The following is a 26,270-nucleotide window of genomic DNA, read 5'->3' as shown; positions in this document are numbered from 1 at the left end:
AATGAGCTGAACAATCGTTTAATAATTATATAATATTGTTATGATTTTCTTTATTAAAATATAATAAAGAAATAAAAATTTTATAAACATAATAATGAAAAAGGAAAATAATTTGTAATTATTTATAATGTATATAAAAATATACATTTTATATACATTATAAATAAATAATATAAAAATTTTTATAAAACGAATATTGCATTTCTTCTTCCTGTATTGGATAATTTAGTAATTATGTAGAATACAAATTTATTGGTTTTTTTTTCATTCTGCATTTAATTGTTTTCATTTACTGAAAATTTCAACAATAATTATATTTAAAAATTAATTTCTTATTCACATTATTTTCAATATTTAATTAATCTAATTAAGTTTTAAATCTAAATTTATTTCGTGGCCTTACAAAAATTATTGTAATATTTTTATTGTTTGATATTTAAATATATTTATCTTCAATGTGATCGCTTTATTATAAATACATATAATAATTAATAATAATATTATATTTGATTAAGTGCTAATTAAAAATTTGATATCTAATAAATATGATATATATTTTTTTTTTAAATTTAATTTTAATTTTTCAGTTTTGATTTTAATAATGTATATAATTTGAATATACAAAATTACTACATTAATTAAAAAAAAAAATTACTCATAATTTTATATTTAAGTTTAATGACTGATCATTGAATTATTTAATTATTATTTTTACATTTACTTAAAATTATGAAAAATAAACAAAAAAAAATTATTTTTTTTTTTTAATTTATTTCTATAAAAATAAAGAAATAATAACAAAATATTGATAAATAGGTTTTGTTTTTTTAATTACAATATGAAATTTTTTATATTTTTTTTTTTTTTTTAATTTTACATTTTCATTTACTGAATTAATTTCAATATATTTTTTTCTATAATTCTCTGTTTCTTCTTTTTTTTTTGTTTTATTTCATATCTAAATTATTAAATGTTTTATTTTTTTTTATAAAAAATTTTTATATTTTAATTTAATTTAAATTTTTTTTACTCTAAGGTAGTAATAATTTCTTTTAATTTCTTTAATTTAAAAAAAACTTAAAAGTCGAATTACCGACTTTGTAACTTTTTTAAATAAATAGCATGAAGTTCTGTACGTGGTGTATTCTCGAAAAGTGCTGCTCTATTTTGTCCTTCACCTTTCTTAACCCAATGACCATATACACGGAAGGCACAACCATCAATTACCTAAAAAAATAATTAAAAAAATAAAGTATTATAATCAATTTGTATAAAATTTATGTATATTATAAAATTTATTATTACCTTTCTAAGTATTTTAACACGATATGGATCTCTTATAGCATCTTCAGCTCTTAAAGGTTCAGCAGTATAACGTAATCTTTTTATTCTTATCATCGCTCTTACAACCATAATAGCGAATTGGAACTTTTTCCGTGCATTAAAGCGACTTTGTTTACGGAGCTATTATTGAAAATAAAAGAAAAATAAAATAAAAAAAAATATTATTTTTTTGAAAAAAATAAAAACATATATAACAATTTCAACAATAACAAGACAACATATAAAAAACAATTAAGTAAAAAAAAAATAAACAAAAAACAACACACAAATTGTAATCATAATTCATTCAATCCAGAATTTCTATACAAATATAACAAAATGTAAAAAATGATGAGATATGAAAATAAATAAAATAATTTAAATTAATAAATTTAAAAATCATATCTCAGCATAAATTTACAATAGAAAATATATTTACATAGAAAACAATAAAAAGAATTAAAAGATATAGAAAGCACAAAAAGCAGACAAAAAACATAAGATAATTTTAATACTAAAAATATAATTTTTAAAATTTTAAAATAATTTCATTTTAAAATTAATTATATAATAAAATAGCAAGCATTTTTCATATTATATTTGAATATCTTAATGAAATAAACAAGATTTTTGAAAATATGTAAAAGTATATAGAAGAAGAAATGTAATACGAAGTTGGATATTTTTGACAGTATTATAATATATAATGAATATGATTCTGTTCATTTTGAAATATTTAAAGAAGAAATGAATTAATGGAATTTTTAACATTATTAATATAAAATATTTTAAAAAAATATTCCTCATACTAATATTAATTCTAAATAATTAAAGATTTTTTAGCCCTTTCTTAACTTATAAATTCTTAAATGTTAAATTAAAATAAAATCTCGATTAAGTTTTTACTGTCATTCAAAGTTTAACATTTTAAATGTCAAATAAAAATTATGTTTTATGTCAATCATGTATACGTCATATTTATTTTATTTAATTTTTATATGCAGATAATCTGCATTCTGTGCATAATATTAATTTGCTTTATCACAATATTTCATATTTGAATTTTTATGATTTTCATTTATAGAAGAACCAACCGTTTCGAAATAATTGAATGAATTTGTTTTTATATTATAAATAAAAAATTTAGCATATTCTGAACTTTAACTGTATGTATACATTATGGAAATTTTGAATATTTTACATACGTTTCATGGTACGTTTATATGAAATGCATAGTATATTTGGTCTTGTAAACATTTACTTGAGAATGATAGTAAAATTATAAAATAGAAAAAAAAATAATTAATTTTAAAATATAGCCAAAAAAAAATTCAAAAAATAGCATTTACTTAATGTAAAAAACAATAATTTTTCTTACATTAGAAGTAAGCAAATATTTAATTAAAAATTATAAATAATTTTGACAAAAATAAATTTCGATATTTTCTCTAAGTGCTTCAAGTAGTATTCTAACATATTATTGTCAATAAGTAATTATAAAATCAAAAGAACAGAAAAAAAAACATTAAATAAAACATTACAAGTAAGAATATATAAGAGATTTTCGTAAACGCAATACTGCAATTTGAATTCCAATAATTTTTGATGCTAACGTCATACATTTCAGTTTTAGTTGCTAACGCAAGTTATTGTCATTTTTTGATTATTATTTTTTTTGCATTTTTTTATTTGTTATTGCATTTGCAAAAATTAATTATAAATAAATGATTTGGATATAGAAAAGAAAAAACAAGTAAGAAAAAATGAGATTTTTGTTTACAATTTATAAAACATCAGTTAAAAACGGTTTTTTTATTTGCATACGACTGTAATTTGCAAATAAAAATGATTAATGTGATTGACAGTTGTCTGATATTCGTCAGATTAATGATGTTCTGGGAAAATAACAACGCGTTGCATATATTTTCAACTATATTCTATAAAATTAAAACATAATTCAACTGATTTAACTGCGTTACTCAAACTAATTTCGCTTTATTGCGAGAATTTTGCAAAACCAAATAGCAACATTTGTTTATAAACATGAATAAAGTACAGTTTTCACTATATATCGCTATATATTGCGTTTATGAAAAGGCTTATAATATACGAATTAGTTTTTTTTTTTTGCTTGCACAGAGAATAAAAAATTTTTAAAAATTTCTACCTTTTAATTGAATTTTATTCATTATTTCAGTGCTTTTAAAGCATTTTATTAAAAATAAAAGAAAAAAACATACCTCAAGCAATGAATGCTAAGAAGTAGACTGAAAAATTTTTAGAGTACAACCAAATTTTAATAAAAAGAAGAGTAAATATAAATTTAAGAAAAATTTTTCAAATTTTCTGCACTTTTTTTTTTTACATTCTAGAAGTTTAATAAAATTATAATAAATAAGTGAAAAATATTCATAAATAATTAAAAATCAAAATTTTAATAAGAATAAATTGCATATGAAAATAAATAAGGGAAATTCGAAATATTGTAAATAATTCTCACAATTTAAAAAAAAAAATATTTTAAATTAATTATTTTTATTTTAATAAATTCGAAAATTCAGAAATATATTTTATTGCCGTATAGCAAGAATCATATACAAATTTAGGAGTTAGGAACTCGAATTTTAAATTAAAAAAAAAATTTAATGAGTCATCAGCTATATTAAATTCAATTACATACCGTTGGCACATCAATCAAAATAACATAAAATTAATAAATTTGTAATCAAGAAGATGCTTATTTTTAACTATTGCTAACTTATTTAAAAAATTAAATTTCTTAAATTCAAAAATACGGTAATGTGACCCTTAAATTCAATTGAGCTTAGAATTCAGATGTTTGAGATTTTAATTGAAATCAATTCAGCTAATACTACTGATTCAGTTCAATTTTTGTCTACTTTAACTTAAATATGAATATTGGAAACTTATTCTGAATATCGAACCACTAATAGTGATAATTATCGTAAAAAGTTCGATATTATTATTGGAAACACAAACCAATACAAAATGTTCGTGTCTGAAATAAAGTTTTAGAAAAATTTACGATCAATATCACTATGACTTAGTGATTCGATAGTTAGAAATAAGCTTCATTGCTGAATTCAAATTAAATATACCGTATTAATTTGAAATCTAAGATTTTTTTTTTAAATAAATTTAAACAAAAATAATTTTTTTTTTGCAATATTAAAACATCTATTTTATATAATGTATAATTAAATAATATCCAAGAAGCAATAAACTTTTATATACAATACAGTTAAGTATATTGCTGCTGCTACTTAGCGTGCACATTTAAAATAAAAAAAAAATTATAAGTAAGTGCACGGATGTTTTTATTTTTTTTTTTTTTTAAATAAAAAGCGAATCCTTTTACCAACATTATATAAATATATATAAAAAAAGACAACTAAATTTTATTAAATGAGAAAATCTTTTTATTTAAAAATCTAATTTTTAATATAAATTAGAATTTAAATTGATTTTTCTAATAGTATAAGTATATATAAGTAGTATGTGCATGAAGTTTTTAATTTACTCACTGGCTCATCACTTTTAAGAACACCAAATTTTATTAGATTTGTAATATTTGTAACACATTTTGTAAAACGTTGTATTTCACCCATATGTATATCCTATATAAAATGATGTTTATTAATTTTAAAAAATAAAAAAAAAAACAAAGTTAATAAAATTCATTCGCCATTTTTATAATAATTTTGAACTAATAATTAAAAATTAAAATATTATTAATTTATAATTTAATTAAATAAAATAAAAAAAAAAATTTTAGTCTACACTAAAAATCCCCAAAAACTTTATATTATCAATGTAGGTTTGACAACTTTACAAAAATTATCCCTTACATTCAATTTACAAAAATAATATTTTACTTCACAATTCAACTTAAAATAATGTTAATTATTGAATTGTAATAAATAGATAAAGTTGCAATGATGCTATTTTTATATATTCAACTCAAATTTTTATACAAAAATATATGAGCACGGAGAACTCCGCTACCCATACCTAACCAGAATTGAATTTAAAAATCGTATTTTTGCAATATGCAACTCAAAAATACTAAGAAAAATAACGTAGAAAATACTTAAAAAAAAAGCACAAAATAGTATTCAAATTGAGATTGACAAAAAAACTCTTTGTTTGCAACAATAATCTAAGTAGACAATATTCACTCACGCTACGTTTAAGAAAAGATTACACGATTATAAATATTTACTTAAGAAAAATATAAGAACACTTTTTTAATAAAATTTAACTTTAATATACAATTTCAATTTAAGGACATCTACCAATAATACAGATGTCAAATTGATTTATTGAGATATTAAAACATTATTACTAAATAAATCAAGTTAATATTCTACAAAATCTACTATAAAAAACAAGAAGTTTTTTTGTGACAGTCACGTTCCTACAAAGAGATTTTTATGCAAGACAAATATCACTTTGTAATAAAAAAACAAATTTTGACAGCGACAATCGCGACATGTTTACAATTATGACTTATGTCATAATATCGCATATTTTTTATTAGAGAAATAGATAGCTACAATTTAACAATAAAATTGTATTTTCTAATGGAAATAATGAAAACATGAACGCAATAAAAAAAAATATATAAAAAATTTTTAAAATATGGACAACTTGATTTAGTTTTACAAGTAATTAATTGGGGAAAATTCTATATTTTGAGAAAAATATCGAAAATTTTATCGAATAATTATTTTGAATTTGTTGTTCACAATATCAAAATATAGAAATTCAATATATTAAATGCAATATATTATTATTTTTGGAATTAGAAAAGATACAAATTATGAATAATTTTTCAATTATAGATTCGCTTTTTATAACAAACAAAATTTTCAAAATTTTAAATTTTTTAAAAAAAAATATTTCTGAATTTTCTAAGCATATGAAAAACTCTTAAACATTTTTAATTATTTTTAATTACTATTAAAATATTGCAAATTTAAGAAAGAAAACTCTCATATTATTATAAATAAGTTTATAAAAGGAAGCTATTTTCTTTCAATCAAGTTTAGAAAGACAAATTAAAAATAGAAAATTGAAAGTTAGTATGTTAGTGTTAAAATATGTTTAAATAATAAATCAAAAATATCAAAATATTTTTTTTTGTGTTAATAAATATTAAAAATCATGCTTGTTTTTTTTTTTCATTTCAAATTAAATTTCAACTAATTTTTTTTTTTTATTTATTAATAAAATATTTCATTGTTATTATTATAATTCAAATATTTTCTTATTTTTTAGATTATTTCCATTTTAACAATCATAACAATAATAAATCACTTTCTTAACTGTAAATGTTGCATATCAATTAAAATTTAGTATGTGTTAAATGTCATCAAAATCAAAATATTAATGTTAATTATTTTATTAGTTATTAATATTCAATCAATTTTTATTATTTAAGCATTCAAAATAAGACGAGACACAAGACAAAAGACAATTTAAATAATATTTTTTTTTTTATTTTTATATAAGAATTTAAAATTTTTTTGATAGACTTTTAATTTTCAATTTCAAAATAAATAAAATGAAGAAACGAGTTAAAAGACATTCTCTATGTATACGTATAAAAATTAACATTAAGAGAAAAAACAAAATGAAATTAAAACTGATTTAAATGAAAATCAAATGAATATATTTTTTTTTTATTGAAAGTATAGAACTATTTTAAAAATTTTAATTTTAAATACAAAAATGTATAAATCAAAAAATTAAATTAACAAATTAAAAATGATCTATTCAATTTAATTAAACAAGAGACATAGAAGTTTTCAAAAATACGAATTTATAGTTTTTGTGAATTTTTTTAACAAAATGTCAAAAACAATGTGTGAGATTTTAATTGATATTGTCGATCAAATGATCTGTCAATTACAATAATTTGACAATTAAAAAAAAATTTTATACTTTTTATACATAAAAAATATTATTAATAACATTTATGAAAATAATTTTCAATAATCATTTTAAAATTAAACGTATTTATGAAAACATCTATTATTTAAATAATCTCAAAAATTAAAAGGAAGAAAACAAAAATTATCAAAAACAAAATGTAAATTATGTATGAAATTGTATAGGTAAATACATATATATGTATGTAGGTAGGTATATATCAGAAGAAAAAACAAATATGAGATTTTGGTTTTATTTAAATTTAGTTCTAATTTCACAAACAAAAATTGAAAAAAAAAAAAAAAAAAAAAAAGTTATTATAAAAAACGAAAAATAATATAAATGGATCTTTCACTCGTCTCTTAAAATTGAAACATTGTTTTGTCCAGAAACTAGTGGTTACCAGTGCTAATTCTGTGATACGACTCATTCTTCTTGATTTCATTGATAATTTGCGTTTCAATTGAGTAATATCTTCTTCGAAAAGCTATTAAATATTTTTGTTTTTCATTCATATAAAGGTTGTCATTTTAAATGCACATTGCGTGGCATTTTGCCAAATATGACATAATTTCAACACACATATGCGTGGTGTGGCGAATATAATTTTTTATATTTTATAATAATTTATTGTTATTTTTTTAGTTTTATTTTGATTTATTATTTTACAATATTATATTTTTATTTTTAAATTATTTTTTTGAATAATTTTTTTTTTTTAGCATGATTTTTTGATTTTATATGAATTTTTTGATTGTGTTTTAATTAATTTTTTTTTGATTGTATTGTTAACAAGAACATGTAATTATATTATTGGTATTTAATTATGTTTGATTTGTTTAATTATTATAATTTTTTAATTTTTGTATTAATGATAAAATAAACAAAAAAAAAATAGTTTTAAAGAAGTAATAAATAAGGTATTTTGATTTATATTTAAAATCAGAGTATTGAACCACAAAATAAATGAAAAAAAAATAATAAAAAAGAAAAAAGAAAACAAATAAATTAATAAATTTTTGTAATAAAATTAAAAATAAATTAAAATTTTTAAGCTAAAAATAGAAAAATGATTTTCAACTTAAATCCAAAAATTAACAAAGAAAAATTTTCTAAATACTAAAAATGCATAAGAATTTAAATTTAAAAATTTCTGTATATCGAAAAGATTTATAGACACTTAAAATTAAAAAAAAAACCTTTATATTATTAAAAGTTAAAAATACTTTGGTGCTTAAGATATTTTTTTTGAATTTAGCTCTTTTTCTATAGAGATTTTTTAAATGAAACAAATCTGATAATTACAATAAATTTATATACCGAAAACAAAAATAATATAAAAAGGATTTATAAAGTAGAAGAAGAAAAAAAAAGAAACTGGGATTTTAAAAAAATAAAATCGAAATTTTCAAACATTATTTTCATTACAAATCTTACCATTTGATTAAAGAATGGATGCTTTAAGACTTCCCTGACTGTAATTCGTTTAGCTGGATCAACAACTAAACATTTCCTAATTAAATCTTTTGGATCCTCTAAAATTACAAAAGAACAAAATAAAAAGATTACTATAAGTAAATAATTTACTTTACAATTAAAAAAAAAATTATAATAATTATGAAAAATATATTAAAAATTTACAATTTTATTTAAAATAAGAACTTACAATTCTATTATTATTAATTTTTTTTTTTAAATTATTAAAATTATATATTTGTAAGTGCAATAATAATATCAGTTAATCCTTAAGTTTTTAGTAGTTATAAAATAGAAATTGGTGCAAAAAGAAAAAAAAATATTATTATTATTACTATAATCAAATCACTATTAAATTTTTTAATGATATTCGAATGAAATCATAATTTAAATCAATATTTGAAATTAAATTAATTAACTTAACTTACAATAATTACTTATTTTAATTTAAATGTTACTAAAATAAAAATTTGTCAACTTTAATAACTTGAATATTTATCAATTTTAAAAATACTTAAATAATATTTGAATTTTAATAAAATTTTTACTTAAAATTTGAACTTAAAATAAGTAAATTAATCAAATAAAAAATTTAATGTTTTGAAAAAACAATTAAATGCAATTATAGAAAATAAAAATTTGGAAAAATTAATCAAAATTTAAATTACATTGACAAAATATTATCCAAATGCTAATTTAAAATTTAAATCTAAAAGTAAATTTGATTTTTATTAGTCAGAATAAAAAAAAAAAAAATAAATTTAAAAATAAATATGAGTCATAGGAATTTTTTAAAATTAATCTCATAATTATATTTAACCGAATAGTTATATCTAATTGATTAACTAAATCTAATTCGATTTAAATACAATAAAAATTTTATTTTTTTTAATAGTATTTTTTAATTAAATATTGGAATAAATTATTCGTATTGATAAGTATAACATTTACATTATTAGAAATTATTGTATTTTATTCAAAAATGTATAAAATTTTATAAAATTTTTAAAATACAAATTTAAATAGAATTTTTCTTCAATTTTTAATTAAATAATAATTGCAAAAATTACTATAAATAATTATAAATAAACTTTAAGAATTCAAACCTTTTAAATTTTCATAGAAATAAACACAAAAATACATAAATTTCAAAAAATTAAAAACAAAACCAAAAATTAATTGAGTAAATACATATACTAATAATTTTGAATATTTTTACAAAATTTAATTTAAATAATAAAACCTATAATTTATTGATTACTTTATTGAAACTTAAAATTCTAAATTTAAAATCTAATCCTGTCTAATTTAAATTATTCTAGCATATGTACGTTAATTAATCTTATGGTTAGACATTCATAAATGAAAATATTCTTTTCGTATCATCAGTATATCTATACCTGAAATATCAGCCCATTCTGGTGATGTAAAACTATATTTTCCTTCCATAATATTTCTTAACATTGTCATTTGTTTTCTATGCCAAAATGGTGGGCAACCAACTAATAGTGTAAACATTATAACACCACATGCCCATCTAAAATACATTTAAAAAAATTTTAATTTATTAACATTATTTTGAATTTGAATATAATTTTAATAGAATATAAAAAAATAAATATTTACATATCAACTTCTTTTGAATATCCTGGTGAACCTTCATACATACTACATCTTATAGTTTCTGGTGCTAAATAACCGGGTGTACCACATAAATCTATATATTTTAATAAAAATTATAATTTTAAAATATAAATATGGAAAAATTTTATATTAAAATTACCAGTTAATTTTTGATTATCTTGTAATTGTCTTGCAAAACCAAAATCGGTTATTTTAACATTATAATTATCATCTAATAAAATATTTTCTGGCTTTAAATCTCTATGAACTATATTTTTTGAATGAATATATTCTACACCTTCGAATATTTGTCTAAAAATAAAAAAGAATATGATAAATGTATACTTTAATTTTACATTATTATTACTTATTTATTAATTAATGTAAATAAAATATTTAAAGAGGATGAAGGTCTAGTTAAAATGACTATTGTTAGACTCACTGTAATACGATTAAATTAAATTTATCAATTTTAAAAATGTCATATAATCCCTTCATCTTCTTCATTATTTTTGAAATTTAAAGAATTTTGTATAAAAATTACCGCATGATATGCCTAGTCTTTTTTTCTGATAATGTTACAACTGATGTTAAATAATCAAAAAGTTCACCTCTTGGACATAATTCAAATACTAAAAAATAAAATGCATCCGATTCGAAAATATCTTGTAAATCAACTAAAAATAAAATAAAATTTCATTAATTTCTCTCTATATACAATTTTATCTATTATATTTAAGTAGCTTAATATCTTACTAATATACGGATGTCCCATGACTTGTCTTAAAATTGCAATTTCTTGTCTAGTTTGTTCTTTCATACTTTGTGGATTCATTTCATCACTATCATTAAGACCACCTAAATCTATAATTTTTGCTGCATATTCTCTACCAGTTTCTTTACAAATACATCGGCGTACTGTTGAGCTAACACCTCTGAAATATAAGAAAAAATAAAATATTAGAATTAAAATGTAAACACAATAAATTTTTTTATTTATTTTATCAATAAGTTCATGAGTACTTGTATTTATAAAAATATAATTTTATTAACATATGTACATGTTATATAGACACATGTATGTAAATCAAAGGAATTAAATCATAAATTTTAAATAATATACGGAAACAATAATGAAAACAACCTATATAGTAATCGATAATTAATAATTTTTCGTTTTCGTAACCAAATTTGGTTGGAATAAAAATCATAATAGACAAAGTGAAAAATATATATTTTAATTTATTCATGTATATAAGCATGAATATATACAAATTCAAATACAATATAGGAAATGGAAAAAAAAATTATACTTAAATTTATTTTGAAAATTTTCCATATTTGAATAATAAAATTTTTGTATACCCTTCTTGTTCTTCACAAATATTTGTAAAAATAATTAAAATAAGTGCGTCTAAGTTGAATTCTTGTTAACAATTACAGAAACAATTAATTCCAGTATGTGGTTGACTATACACAAAACGCAGTAACATAAAAATTGAAGTGTTTTATCAATTCTATTGGTTGCTTTTAACTCAATTGGCCTATAGCAATTTGATTTACAGAAATGACAATAATTTTTAAGACTGGCGAATACTGGAGGTAGTGCAAATTGTACCCTATAACGGCATGGCAGGATACAAAATGAGAAATTTTAATATAAACCTGGGTTCCATAACTTGTGAGGCATATGTACGTTTTTTAGGAAATGCCTGAAAAGTGACGAGGTGAGAGGTGTGAGAGATTTAAATATCTAAATTTCTCATACTAAAAAAACAAAAGAATTTTATGTAAACTTTTTGGCACTCCCATACCATTATCAAGAGAGATCTGATATAAATTGTAATTGAATGTCAATATAAAAGTTTTCTATACCTTATACTAGCTGTAAGATATAGAAAATGTACTACCGTAATAATTTTAAATTCAAAGCATGATTATTTAATATTTAGTTTTTTTTTCTAATTTAATTTATCAATTAGCGAAACTATGATATAATTTAAAAAAAATTGCAAAATTTTAAAATAAACTTGTCGATTTTATATTAAAAAACTATTATCACACTATATTCGAATAAACAACCTTTTTGCTATTAATCTATCTATATTAATAATTAATATAACAAATAGATAAAAAAAATAAAATTAAATTAAATAATATTACGGAATAAATAATTGAAAATATGCATATTTTTATCATCAAATCAAATTTTAAAATTACTTAAATATTGAATTTTAAATAATAATATAGAATATATAGAAAGTTATATAAGTATATACATACAATAGAAGTGATTCTAAATTATTATTATAATAAAATGTCATTTGAATTACATAATAAATTGAAATTGTTATACAATATTATTAAATAAATATAAATTTATTGATTTATCAATTTGTTATACAACGCAATCGCAATTAAGAATTTGTAATTTTAATTGCGTTTTACAAAATAGAAACTAGTAAATTTCAAATTTGCATATACGTAATTTTCATTTGAATAAGTCAATCATAAATACTAATTACCTATTTTCTAGATATTTCCTACGAATTGTATGTAAGATCTTCTGGTCTAGAAGAATTGGGAATACCGTCTTGTTGACACTATCCAATAAGAAACCAGTAAGTGTACAGATAAGAAGATGGAGGCGATGTATACTTTACGAAGGCCATTAGAAGTAATTGCCAGATGGGCTCTAAAATTAAAACCAGAGAAAAAACGCGAGGTGGGAAAGCCTTGAGCAACATGGCGAAGAACAATAGAAAAAAAGATCAAAAGTAGGGACAAAACATGGGCACAATTAAGGCTACTACAAAACAATGAAGTGCGGCGGAGAGGCTAAGTGGAAACCTCTTATTCCTGACTTATAACAGTGTCAGTTTACTATAACTGCATAAAATTATATTATTGTCTCGCTGTATAAACAAACGAATATCGTAAAATTCAATATTTACAAATTAATTCACAATTTTGTAGTTAATATAGAAATTAAATACAAATAAATTTACAATTATAATAATACTGCGCATTATACTAAATAACATCAATGCATTAATGTAAATGTACTTAAATAAAAATTTATTTACATTAAAAACATATAATAATTAAATTACAAATAATTAACAAACTGGTTGACGCCTTTTTAATAAATTATAATTATATTTATTATTTAAAATAATTATTTGATTTCTAAACACTTTAATCAAATTTAAATTCAACAATAATTTGAAACACATATACACACAACAAAAAAAAAAAAAATTTAAAAAAATTGTGTGTCAAAATTAAATGACGACAAATAAGGTAAGCCCCTGGTAGACAAACGAAAAACAAAAATATAAATAAATAAATATTTTATTAAATTTATAGTAAATATTAAATGAGTTTAAAAGTAAATATATAAGTAATAGAATAATGATGATTTTAATTACGTTATAATTGAAAAGGATTATTTTGATTTTATATTTTGTGATAGAGAAAGAATCGTAATTATTTTAAAAAATAGTAAAATCAAAATTTTATATAATTTCCAAACATGAAAAGTTTGAAATCCCCTGAATTATCAAAAGAACACCTCCCTCAAACCAACGCAGCCTGTCATGGTTTATTGTAGTCGTTCCATATCGCATTCACTTATACTATTCAAGTATCCCAAGTAAATACACGGTGATATCCCTCTGGGAGTAGGATACGAGCTCCCTTATACTTAAAAGGACCTTCTAAATCATTTGTGCCTTCTGACGGGTAGAGCGCAACAGTCAGAACAAAATATGTACATCCATCTCCTCATCATTCCGCCAAAATCTACACAAATGAGAATCCAATTTTACTATTTTAGTTTGTGAAAATTATGAAAAGCACGAACAATCCATTCACAATAGCTGTGATGATATACCTCATTAACCTCCCAGTGAAGATTCGATTAACCCTCAAGCAAAACGCCAAATCTGTTCCTAATTGCAAACATTGACAGTCCAATTAAATTTGCTTTTAATTTAAAAATTTTTCATTATAAATGAATTTCTTATATTTTTTTTCAAATATTTTAAAATATTTTTAAAAATTATGAACTCATTTCTACTTAATTATTCCTTTCATAATTTCTTATTTTGTAAATCTAGAAAATCATTATCAAGGCTAATTTTTATTTACTTGTATATATATATATACTTGTTATATATTATATGATGATGTAATTTTATCGTTAAAAACAATATACTTTATTGTTTTGAATATAAAGTAAACAATTTGTTTTGAAAATTATTAAATACTTAAAGTGAAACAATAAATAAAATTCTGATATGAATAGAATTAGAAATAAAAATTTGTTTCATGGTAATGGAGTATATTATGTGTTAATATTTCGAGTATACCAGTCACAATGAAAATTTCAAATATTTATTCAACAACAACACGATTTAATTAATTGCTCTCACCATTTCCTTCTAAACTTCACAACATTTTCTTTTCTTCAATTCGTATAATTAATTTATAAAAATTTGCAAAAATCTGCAAGAATCTGCAACAATCTTCTAAATATAAAAAATTAGAATAATATAGCTCTATGCTACAAAACAACAGCAAACTACATCAGTCTATAAAGTAGTAAATTTAAAAGCATTGCTGCCAAATAGATTAATCCAAATATTTTCATTCTTCCAAAATAAAATCTTCGTTTTGAAGATTCGATAAAAAAAAAAAACTTCAACTTTTCGAAATCTTCAAGTAAAGTTCAACTGCAAAAAATTAGGAGGCCAAATCATCACAATTTATTTGTTTAAATTGCGTTCGATAAAATTAAATGACAATCAACAACAATCTTCAAAACTATCAAATAGATTCTTACGGTCATTTGACTTATCAAATGATGATCACTTCGACTATGTCGAAAGAAGCCAATGTCGATCTAAATCTGAAAGGTTAATTTTTAATTTTTAAATCACTATAAGAATTATTTCCTATATATACCACTTTACGTATACCAAATGAAGTTACTTATAATATGCGTGCAAATTTATGTTATACGTATAACGTATGTACATCATATAGTTTTTCATATTATAAATTTGCAAAATTATTAAACTTCCGAAAAAAATTTCCATTAAACAAATTGAATTTCCAATATCATTAAATTTCTGATAAGTAAAAGCAAAAAAAAAAAATGGCATTTTTCCAAAAAAACAAAAAATATTTTTATTTTTTTGCATGGGTATTTTCCGAAATAATATTTTTATCAACAATTTTTTTTTTCAAAAAGCATAAAAAGAAAAGCCATTGTATACTTAATTGTTTTAAATATATTTTTTGTTTTTCATTTTTTTTTTAATTTTTACAAATATTTATCTGATTATAATAGACTTTGTACTCTCTTAAAATTATTTATTTTATATTTAGTCCAGCTTATTTACTATCTATGCTAAAATATTATAAACATAATCAATTATTGTTTTTCTACTCATATGAGTCATAAGTCATAAGCTATTAATTTTTTTTATTTATTACTCAATTTGTTTGGGTTTAAATTTAAAGATTGTATTTTTCCACTGCATATTCAGCAAAAATGAAATTGTAAACAAAATTTTATATTTTCGTTAATAAGTTGAAAAAAATAAACTCTTAATTTTTTATATTGACACTTAAAATTTTCAATATTTTAACCTCATCTCGAATATATTATTAGGTAGCAAGATATTACATTCAATCATAATTTCCTACATAAACTGTTTGATTGCTTTAATTGCATGCGATCATGCTGTTGCACATGTATGCGCGCTTGAATATAAAATACCTATTTGATACAAATAAGCAATCAAACAGTATAGGAAAATTTTAAAAAATTGCTAGTCTACCCTTACAAATAATAAGATCATTCACGCAGGATAAAAATCCTATAAAAATTTTTAAAATAAATTCAATGAACTTAAATTTTTTATTTTTGTAAAATTTTTTGGTATACAAAAATTCTTTGTACCTTATATTTAATTTTTATATTTTTTTTTTCATTTTTATTTTTTATATTAATGCTAAAAACTCTTCTGACCAGATGTTTGTACACGCTTTAAAAGAGTGTTAAAAACGTGAAATATAAATGATAAATTTTAAAATTAATAAAATAAAAAAAATTTTAATTTTTACTTTTTTTTACTTATTGTGACAAACAATAATGAATTTCCTCTACTATAGGCACACATATAGGCACATTCATACACAATATTGTTATTTTAAATGAGAGGAGAAATTGTTGCGTTGGTGGATGAATTGTAAGAAAAAAAAATGAGAATTTCGTCTTCTTTGTCACATGTGACAATGACAAATTTTAAAGTTACCTTAATTTTTATATCCAAGTTACTTAAAATATATTTGGTTTTTTGGCAATTATCTTGTATTTAAAAAAAAATATGTAAATACATACATATTAAATATTCTAAAAATTTTGGTTGAATAATAGAAAATTACTTTATTTAGAATTAATATTTTCTGACATAGAAACATAAAAAATATAAAAATTTCAAAGAATATTTTTTCACTCAAAATTAAAGAAAAAAAATGATATTTTGAAAACCCTATTTTTGTATGTTTACTAAACACTTTTTAAATTCTATAACAACAGAATGTCATGGCAACTGTCATTAATAGACAGTCAAATGTCACTATTACAAAGCAACCTCTGAAAACTAACCGTTATCTTAAATCTGATATTTATTTAAGACAAAATGGAAAGTACAAAACCTTAATTAAATACTCAAACAATAAAATAAAATCGCGCTCATTCTTAATGCAATTTCTGCGCATATTATAATTTAAGCTAAAATTAATATTTAATCTATACAAGTATGTTACACCATAAATATTATAAATTTTATTTTAATTTTTAATGAATGAATTAGATAATTAATTAAATATTTACTTTTAAAAATTTTAATTACTTAAATTTTGTATAATTATTTATTTTGTAAATTTTTGCAATTTCTTAGTAAAACTACTCATTCTTTTATTTCAAATAAATACTAAATATGTATACCTAATTGTAAAACTATTATAGAACGTAATTGATTCATGAGTCTAGTGCATGTTTTGAAAAATAAAAAGAAATATACACTTAAGATAAATAAGTGCAATTTATACTTGCAATTTCTAATAAAATAAACAAAATTATGAAACTTAAAATTTATAACACGGCAATAAATGGCAATAACAAAGAACAAATTTTTCAATTTTATTACTTATTTAAGTTGAAAAAGATTAAAAGTAAGAATAATATTTATAATAAAATATTTTATATTATAATCCCAAAGAGAATTAAGATAATGCATATATTGAAAATTTTCAAATGCAATATGGAACAAAATTATATAATTGCTAAAAATTGAAAATTTTTTGGTATCACTGTAAAAAATTAAAATGTTATTGGTACCGTTTAAAAAGTATTCATTACTTTGTTACACTAAAATTTATTAATAACATTAATTTTGTCAAACACAACTGATTGAAAGCAAATATGAATACATAAATTAAATCAAACTTTAAATTGTAACCAAAATAAGCATTTCGAGAGAACACGTGCAAACTTATCGAAAAAATTTTGACATATTTTGAGTAATATTGTCACAATGACCAAAACAAACGCGTCCATATTGTTTAAAATTTCAGATTAGTTGTATACTTGGTCAACATATCTGTTATCGTAAAAATATTCTTTACTACGAAAACTTAACGAACTTATCTACTCTTCTGATGCGTTCATTTTAGTTGAATATATTTATTTCTTTGCATTGGTATTTTTAATATCTGTCAAGTCACGATATATTTATTTTAGCCTTACCACTTTAATTTCAATTAAATAAATTTGGAATTTAGTGTATACCGAAACAATAAGTAAAAGGCTTAATAAGGAATTTTTAATTATTCGAAAATGTACATACTAGATATTTCTGATAAAAATTTAAAAAATTAAAGAAATTTATCGGCCTTTAAAAGTTTAACCTTTATTAAACTAAAATTTAATTTACGCGTATGAGTCATAACAATTTTTTTTTTGACAATTTAATCTAGCCTTCATCTTTTGTTTTAAATATTATTTATCCTACTTCCTATTACAATTTGAAATAATTTAAATATTACTCGTATTAAAATTATCTAATATGAGGAAAAAAGATTTAAGAAACTTATTAAATTTAATAGTCACTCTTAATATAGTCACACAACGCAACCAAAATTAAAACGAAACAATTGAATCACATATGGGAAGAAAATGTGAGTAGAAAATAATTTTTTAAGTTGAACCCATGATCATGAACTTTTTTTTTTTTGTTTTTTAATTCTAATCAGCAAATTACTTTTATTTGAATTTTTATCATAGAATGAAATCTTGATAAGAACTTAAGAGTGCGGTTTAGTAGTTTAGTTTCCTTATCTTTATATATATAAGTATATGTATATCTTATTTTATTTGTTTAATTATTATTACCTACTTTTATTGTTATACTTTACTTCCTTTAGTGTTGACATTTACTTATTTTTAATAAAAAATAATAAGGAATTTACAAAATAACTTAAACATTGTACTTAAATGCATTATGATTATTTTATTAAAAAAACATTCTATATATTAAAACTATAATCGCTCTAGCTCTATAATAAAATACTTAACCTTCGTTTTGAAATTCAATAACTACACTTAATTATTATGGGAAAAAAAAATATTGCGTACTTTAACAATTTAAAGTTAATATACCATTTTAAAATAATTATTATTTTTTGAAATTTTCCACAAAAATAAAATATAAAAATCATATATTAATTGAATTTTCAAAGATATTGTTAAAAGATCTCACTCTTTGATAAATTCGAACAGTGATAAATTCCATAATATTTATTAAATTTTGAAAAGAAATCCAATTTGACCCAGAAATCAAGTCATAAACTTAATGACAATGGTTTAATCCATGATGCAACAAGAAAATTTATGAAATATAATTAAATTTCAAATGTCAGCCCCTAAATTTTTTTGAATTTTCTTAAAATTTTAGGCTGTCAGACAATTTTGGCACTGCTATTATCAAATTTTGTCAACAATTTCTAATATTAAATTTAATATAATTAATTTTAAGGCATTTTAATTCCAATTTACTAGTTAATGTCAAAGAAATATTAAAACTAAATTATAGATTTTCAATTTAAATTAATCAATTATTGTAAAATATTTAAATAAAATTAATTTCAGTGTTGCTAATCCACCTATGTATATATCTGTAATGTAGTAGATTTAATGTGATCACAATGAAATATTTTTTGTTAAAAATTTTTTATTATTTTTCTTTGACTGCACTATAGCAAAATATCGCCATCACAGTCAGTATGTAATTTTGTTGCTTAATACAAAAACATAATATGTACAACATTTCGATATCGTAAATTTCAAATTTTATCGTAATTACTAAAAAGTGAAGTAAAGTGAAAAAAAAATTCACAATTTAAATCACTTTATTGCCTATATGATTACTATTATACACTCAATTTTGTATAGCAACAAAAACCTTGTTCATTTTTATGGAAAATAACCAAGATAACAAACGATCAACATTTTAAAAAACTGAAAAATAAATAAAATGCAATATAATGAAGAAAAAAAAAAACAATTTCAACAACCACGATATTAAATGGGAAAATAGAAAATTAACACTCGAAAATGTAGGCTTTAACAGTCTGTCGTAGCAACCATAATAATATTAATAAAACTGTTTAGATGCACACTTAACAAAAAAAAAACTCTAAACAAAATATGCGAATAGAAAATTCTTATATGATTAATAAAAAGCATTTGTATGTATAACAAAAGAAAAAACTCTTCTTTAACATTATTTTTTTTTTTTTGTGGAACATTACCACTTGAAAAAGGTTGTGTAAACAATGGAAAATTCCTTTACAACAGACAAACATTTTTTTTTTACAAAACTCTAAAAAAAACTCAAGGAAAAAAAATCAAAATTTTTCTTTGTTTACATTTTTCCATTTCATTTTTATATTTGATTTTTATTTTCTTTATTTCCCTTCTTTTACATACAAAAACAACAAAAAAAAAAATAATATGGAGAAAAATGTTATATAATACCGTACTCATCATCACCATTTATCTCTCACTCTCTCTTACATTCTTCATACTTCAATAATATTTTAACATTAACATAAGTATAACACTTATATTCATCTTTTATTTCACATTTCGTTTAATAAAATGCATTTAATATGAAGTTCTAGTACAGTATAATAGTTTTTGATATATATCTATATATACAATATGACAGTATTGGTATGTAATGTATGCTTCATAGATATTTGGTTAAATATATGGAGTATCTCGCTTAAGAGTTCTTAACCTCCAGCAAACACTTTATATGTGCACAAATGTATATATTATGAACATTAGGAATTTAAACAAACCAAATTTGTATAAAAAAACAAAAAAAAATGTATAATAATTGCTCTCAGTTGAGAAGGCAAAAATACAAAGATTTTTCCATAGAAAACATAAAAAAAACGAGAAAAAAAGTAGAGTTGACCTTGTCAACTCTGTGATACCCGTACGAATTTGTTATCCTATGAGCGAATAACTAATGTGCCATAACTAACTATGGGGCAGACTATGACTTTAAGTTGCCGTATTACCATATTAATTTATGCAAAATTTCAGTACTATGTGTTTTTCAAAATACTGGTTGTGCCAAACTACTATTGAAGTTTTATGGCAGCCACCAGAAAGAGCCAAGAAATTTTAACGAATTTTATCAAGCACATCGGCCCTACTAATATATTTACTTATGTGAAATTTCAATACCACAGCTTTTATAGTTTCTGAGATATAGCCAAATAACTTTGGAAGTTGTATGACAGCTACCAGAAGAAGCCAAGCAATTTCAACGACTTTTATCAAACACATTGGCCCTACTAATATATTCGTTTGTGTGAAATTTCAATATTATAGCTTTCATAGTTTCTGAGTTATAGTCAAATAACTTTTGAACTTGTATGGCAGGTACCAGAAGGAGCCAAGTAATTTCAACGACTTTTGTGAGATACATTGGCCCTACTAATATATTCGTTTGTGTGAAATTTCACTACCACAGCTTTTATAGTTTACGAGATATAGCCAAATAAATTTTGAAGTTGTATGGCAGCTACCCGAACCGGTACCCGGATCATGCCCAATTTAAATAGGGTTCTGGCACTTACTACAATGAATCATTTGTGAAAATTTGGTGAACTTAGCTCAATTAGTTTTTGAGTTATCGTTGGGACGGACGGACGGACGGACGGACGGACGGACGGACGGACAGACAAAGCTAAATCAACTCAGAATTTGACGGTGATCAAAAACATACACTTGAGTCTATATCTAAGACCGTTATTTCTTAGCGTTACAAACGGTAAGGCAAATTTAGTATACCCTTCGAACATACGTTCGTACGGGTATAATAATAAGCCAGATGTTTTTATTTCTCTTTTAAATTTTTTTTTTTTTTTTGGTTCATTCAACACACACTGTGTTTTTCGATATCGATTAAAAAATATTTTGCTGCTACTGCTTTTGAATATTTAAAATAAAAAAAAAAAGGTTACCAGCATTATAAAAATTAAACTTAAAAAAAGACGTAGATCAAGAAGAGGTAGGAGTAAATTGTCCGAATGTCACATTCTAAATTGTTTATACAAACATATATTTTTAAAATTAAATTTTAATCAATTGCTAACTCAGAAATACGGTGACGTTATTGTGACACAAACAAAAACTTCAACTAAAAATTTGACGTATGAGTTACTGCGCTAGCTATATACATGTATATGTATGTATATAGTTTCTTATATTTCAAACATTTTCCACAAAAATTTGCAATTCATTTTAGCTCAATTTGTCGTTTCTTCTCCTTTATTTCATTTTTTATAAAACTATTTTTTATACATTTTAAGTTTTTTCATATTAAATATGCATACTTATACACTTAATATACCTATATGTACGGATATATCTTGCTGTTTTAACAAATCACCATTATATTGCCGCATTGCTTTTGCACCACCCCCCGTTGTTTTCTTTGATTTTAATTTCATTTTCTTATTATTGAACTCTTATGAAAATTTTCGATTTGATCTTGATTTGATGATCAATTTTTTGTTATACTTGCAACATGCATATCAGTATATTAAAAATTTTCTTATATTTTTTATAACACTTTTTATTTGTTATATTATGTTGCTAACAGACGTATGTATGTGTATAATAGTATTGATTTATTAATATTGCGTTTTTATCATTTTTTTTTATTTTTTAGATTTTATAGCCAAAGCTGTCAAAGTCTTCTTTGTTTAGAATTCATTCATATACGTATACGTATGTAGATGTGTACATATATATATGTACATATATTAAAAAAAACGAGTAATAATTTAGAAGCGTGCTGCTGTTTCTTTACATCATCAAAAAATAGTAATAAATACTCATAACTAAAGTCTAAAATACAACTTGGAAGAAGAACAAAGTGTACAAAAGCAGAAAAACAAGAACAAATTCAAATTTTGATGGATGGTCCATAAATTTCAAAATAAGAATAAATTTTATAAATAAAAGCAAGGGAGCCAAAGGAAGAGAATAACAGAAAAATAACAAAATATATTGAACGTTTTAGATTTTTTGAAAGACTCCTTTGAAAGCTGATAATTGTAGCTGTCAGATAAGGTTTATTATCACCACACTAAACAATAATTTATAACAAAATTGATCTTTTTTTTTTTGAATTTTTTATGCATTCTCTTTATTTCCTACCATTTATAGGTTAGTATTATACTTATATTTTAAAATCGATGTTGTTATTTTTATTTTTCAATAGAAAAAATAGATTTAATATTTTGTTCTTTTTATCTCAGTCTTCTTTAATGGGGCTATTTGTATTCCAGTTTGAACTTACTGTTTGACTTGTTTTTCTTTGATGAAATTCAATAATAAGGGGGAAAATAGAACTATATATATGTATGCATTTGTATGAATTGTAAGTAAATATAGAATTTATGTAATTTGAATGATCGACATGTTATGACATTTTATTTTAATATAGTTCATGTAATAATTATAATGCATTCTACAAATTAAAGAAATTGAGGTTATGTGATTCTTGAAGTTATTTAATCTTATTTTCATAAATTAATTATGCATTATAATTTAAAAAAAAGACTATAATAATTAATTTATTTAAATTTTAAATTTTATTTTTAAAAATAATTTTAGAAACTGTTATACGAAGAGGTTAAATTAATTACTAAACAGAAAAAGAATTGTTCAAAACAGAAGACTTACTCAGTTTGGTTTTGATTTTATTACACACTTTTATGACACATTTGTTTTATTACAAAATTACATTTTTAATCGAACCAAAATTAAATATATGTACATGACATGACCATAAAAAACCTCTAGCTAAAGTAACAAGGCATAGAAAGTTTTCAAAAAATTTAAAAAATTTTTAACATTCTCAAAAATCACTTTAAATTTTATTATAAAAACTCCATTTAAATTATTTTTATGAATATTTTATGTTTCAAACTTAACATTTTGTTATAATAAATTGTATTTCAAATAAAAGTTGGGAAAAAAAGCAGTCTAGGAAATTTACTTATCAAAATTTGTTTAACAAAAAAAGAGAAGCACAATAAATATGGTGGGAAAAGTATCATATGTAAAAATTTTAACAAGAAAACAATTAATTGGAAACCACAAGTATACTTTGCCTGCCCACTTGCATTTCACATTATTAGGCAACTTCAAATTTATTAACAACATTTTTTTTATTGTACACACTGTAAAAAAATTTTCGTAAAAATTGAAAAAATTCAAATACTAACTTGTCTGTAGCAGTAAAAGTGCCATGATGAGGTTAAAATTTTATACGATTAATTATAATTAATTAGAATAAATTGAACTGTAGAGTAAATTTACTGTAAAAATTATATTTCTCTACGAAATTTTCACCGGTTAAGAGGAAATATTAGTCCATTTCATTCTCATTTTCAGTGATTCTACATTCCATTCCATAATGGAAGTACTACCCCAATCGCTCATTGTAGAATATTTTTCTTCAATTTTACCATAAATTTATAATTTTAATATGGTAAAAGAAAAAGCTTCCTGTCATATCAACTAAATTCCTTAAATTATAGTAAAAAATTATTTCAACCAATTTTTTACAGTGTATACAATACCATCACTATTGATTATAAAAATTTTTCTTAATTTAATAAAAATAATTTTTAAAATTCTTCTTCACCCACCAATGATTTTCGGAAAATCATTTCACATAAAACAGAAAAAATAATATATAAATCAAGAACAATTAATCAAAATTAAATTCATTTTAATAAATTAAAAAAAAAGCAACAAAACGATAAAAAATAAAACTGTTATATAATGTAGATAAAAAGTACATAATTGCAAGGTTATCAACATATTAATCAAATTTTTTTTTCCCTTCATAAATTTTCAAGTAAAAAACGAAAATATTAAAATTAAAAAATTCTTCAACATACCTAACAATAATAGAATCTACACAATTCATAATTAAATTTACGATATCATAAGTTAAATTCGAATATAATTGCATGTTCTTCAACCTACATACATATATCGGCTCCATATACCAATTTGCTACAAAATTGTAACAACTCCAAATATGTTAATATTCAATTTGTTAGTTTTCAAATTGAAATTAAACAAGACAGTCAGTTGCGCATTTTGTTAATTTTCAAATTAAAATTCCAGCAAAAATAGATAGCGTAAACCGCCGGAAAAAAAAAAAAACCGGATAAAATATTTTAAACCAAGTTTATTAAATATTTATAACCAAGCCATCCGTTCGCTTTACGCCTTAAAAGAATTTTCATCCATCTGATAATAGAAAAATTATTCTGAACAAATTTTTATGTTTAACTGGAATATTACATTTTTCTGAGTTGTTACAGTTTTGCAAAAATCAATTGATGTTTACCTACAAGTACCAGTCTGTACTAATTCTGTACAGACTGGTACTTGTATTATATGCGTATATTGATTTTTATATTACAAGGTCATTATTGTTTATAATAAATAATTTGACTATTCCTAATAAACATACCACATTAGCACTACTATAATTTACGTTATGTGCTTACATAGTTTGAAAATATTTTAGAAATATTTTCGAACATAATAAGTACAAAATGTATAAAAGTTTACTTAGTAATATTAAAAAAGAAAATGCGCAAATTAAATTCGCAAAAAATATAAAATTAAAAAAATAGGTAGAGTAAAAATTCATGCATATTATTTGAATAGTATTTAAATAAATAATTAAAATTTATATATGTATAAGTATGTGTATATACATACTATATATATATTAATAAGTATGTGTATATACATACATATGTATGTATATGCAATTAGGCGGGGGTATATTCATCATTTATGCATACTATATTTATTACATTAGTATACAACATATACGACAATGAACGGTAATTTCCATAAATAATAAGACTACTTACATATATCGTAATAATTTATCGTAAAGATTTCTTATTCATTTATTCTTCCAATTTTGAAATTCTTAAAAAATATTTAAAAATTTCATTTAATTGCGTTGTTAAATTTTTATAAATTCTATTAAAATAACTAAATTAAATAAAATTATTGATTTGAATAAAACAAACTTGCAAAAAAAAAAAATTATAATAAACATGATACACTACCTACAACGCGTAATAAAACAAATTAATTATTCGAATTCCACACCTTATAATTAGAATAATTAAATGTTCTTTGAAACGATCGTTTAACACTATCATTCAAAATTTCATTCAAAAATTATATA

General features: G+C 21.2%; 1 protein-coding gene across 8 annotated transcripts in view; it reads right to left on the bottom strand.

The window, feature by feature from the left end:
* Positions 1-256: 256 nt before the first annotated feature.
* Positions 257-26,270, bottom strand: part of LOC129607633 (phosphorylase b kinase gamma catalytic chain, skeletal muscle/heart isoform) — a 48,300-nt gene continuing 22,286 nt past the window's right edge. For 4 of the 8 annotated variants that reach the window (XM_055518756.1, XM_055518758.1, XM_055518763.1 and 1 more), the window contains exons 2-11: positions 11,134-11,312; positions 10,922-11,054; positions 10,538-10,689; positions 10,381-10,471; positions 10,155-10,291; positions 8,716-8,813; positions 7,682-7,765; positions 4,869-4,961; positions 1,306-1,464; positions 257-1,227 (exon numbers count right to left, since the gene is read on the bottom strand). In XM_055518756.1, coding sequence (XP_055374731.1) covers positions 1,090-1,227; positions 1,306-1,464; positions 4,869-4,961; positions 7,682-7,765; positions 8,716-8,813; positions 10,155-10,291; positions 10,381-10,471; positions 10,538-10,689; positions 10,922-11,054; positions 11,134-11,312 — 1,264 coding nt within the window. In that variant the 3' untranslated portion in view covers positions 257-1,089. Of the gene's footprint in view, positions 1,228-1,305; positions 1,465-4,868; positions 4,962-7,633; positions 7,766-8,715; positions 8,814-10,154; positions 10,292-10,380; positions 10,472-10,537; positions 10,690-10,921; positions 11,055-11,133; positions 11,313-26,270 lie in introns of all 8 variants that reach the window. The other 4 variants (XM_055518757.1, XM_055518759.1, XM_055518760.1 and 1 more) reach the window with 4 other exon arrangements.

Source organism: Condylostylus longicornis, unplaced genomic scaffold, assembly GCF_029603195.1.
Source record: "Condylostylus longicornis isolate FDR11 unplaced genomic scaffold, ASM2960319v2 ptg000028l, whole genome shotgun sequence".
Lineage (NCBI taxonomy): Eukaryota > Metazoa > Arthropoda > Insecta > Diptera > Dolichopodidae > Condylostylus > Condylostylus longicornis.
Note: the sequence above shows the minus strand (reverse complement) of the source record. Positions and strands in the feature narration are given on the sequence as shown.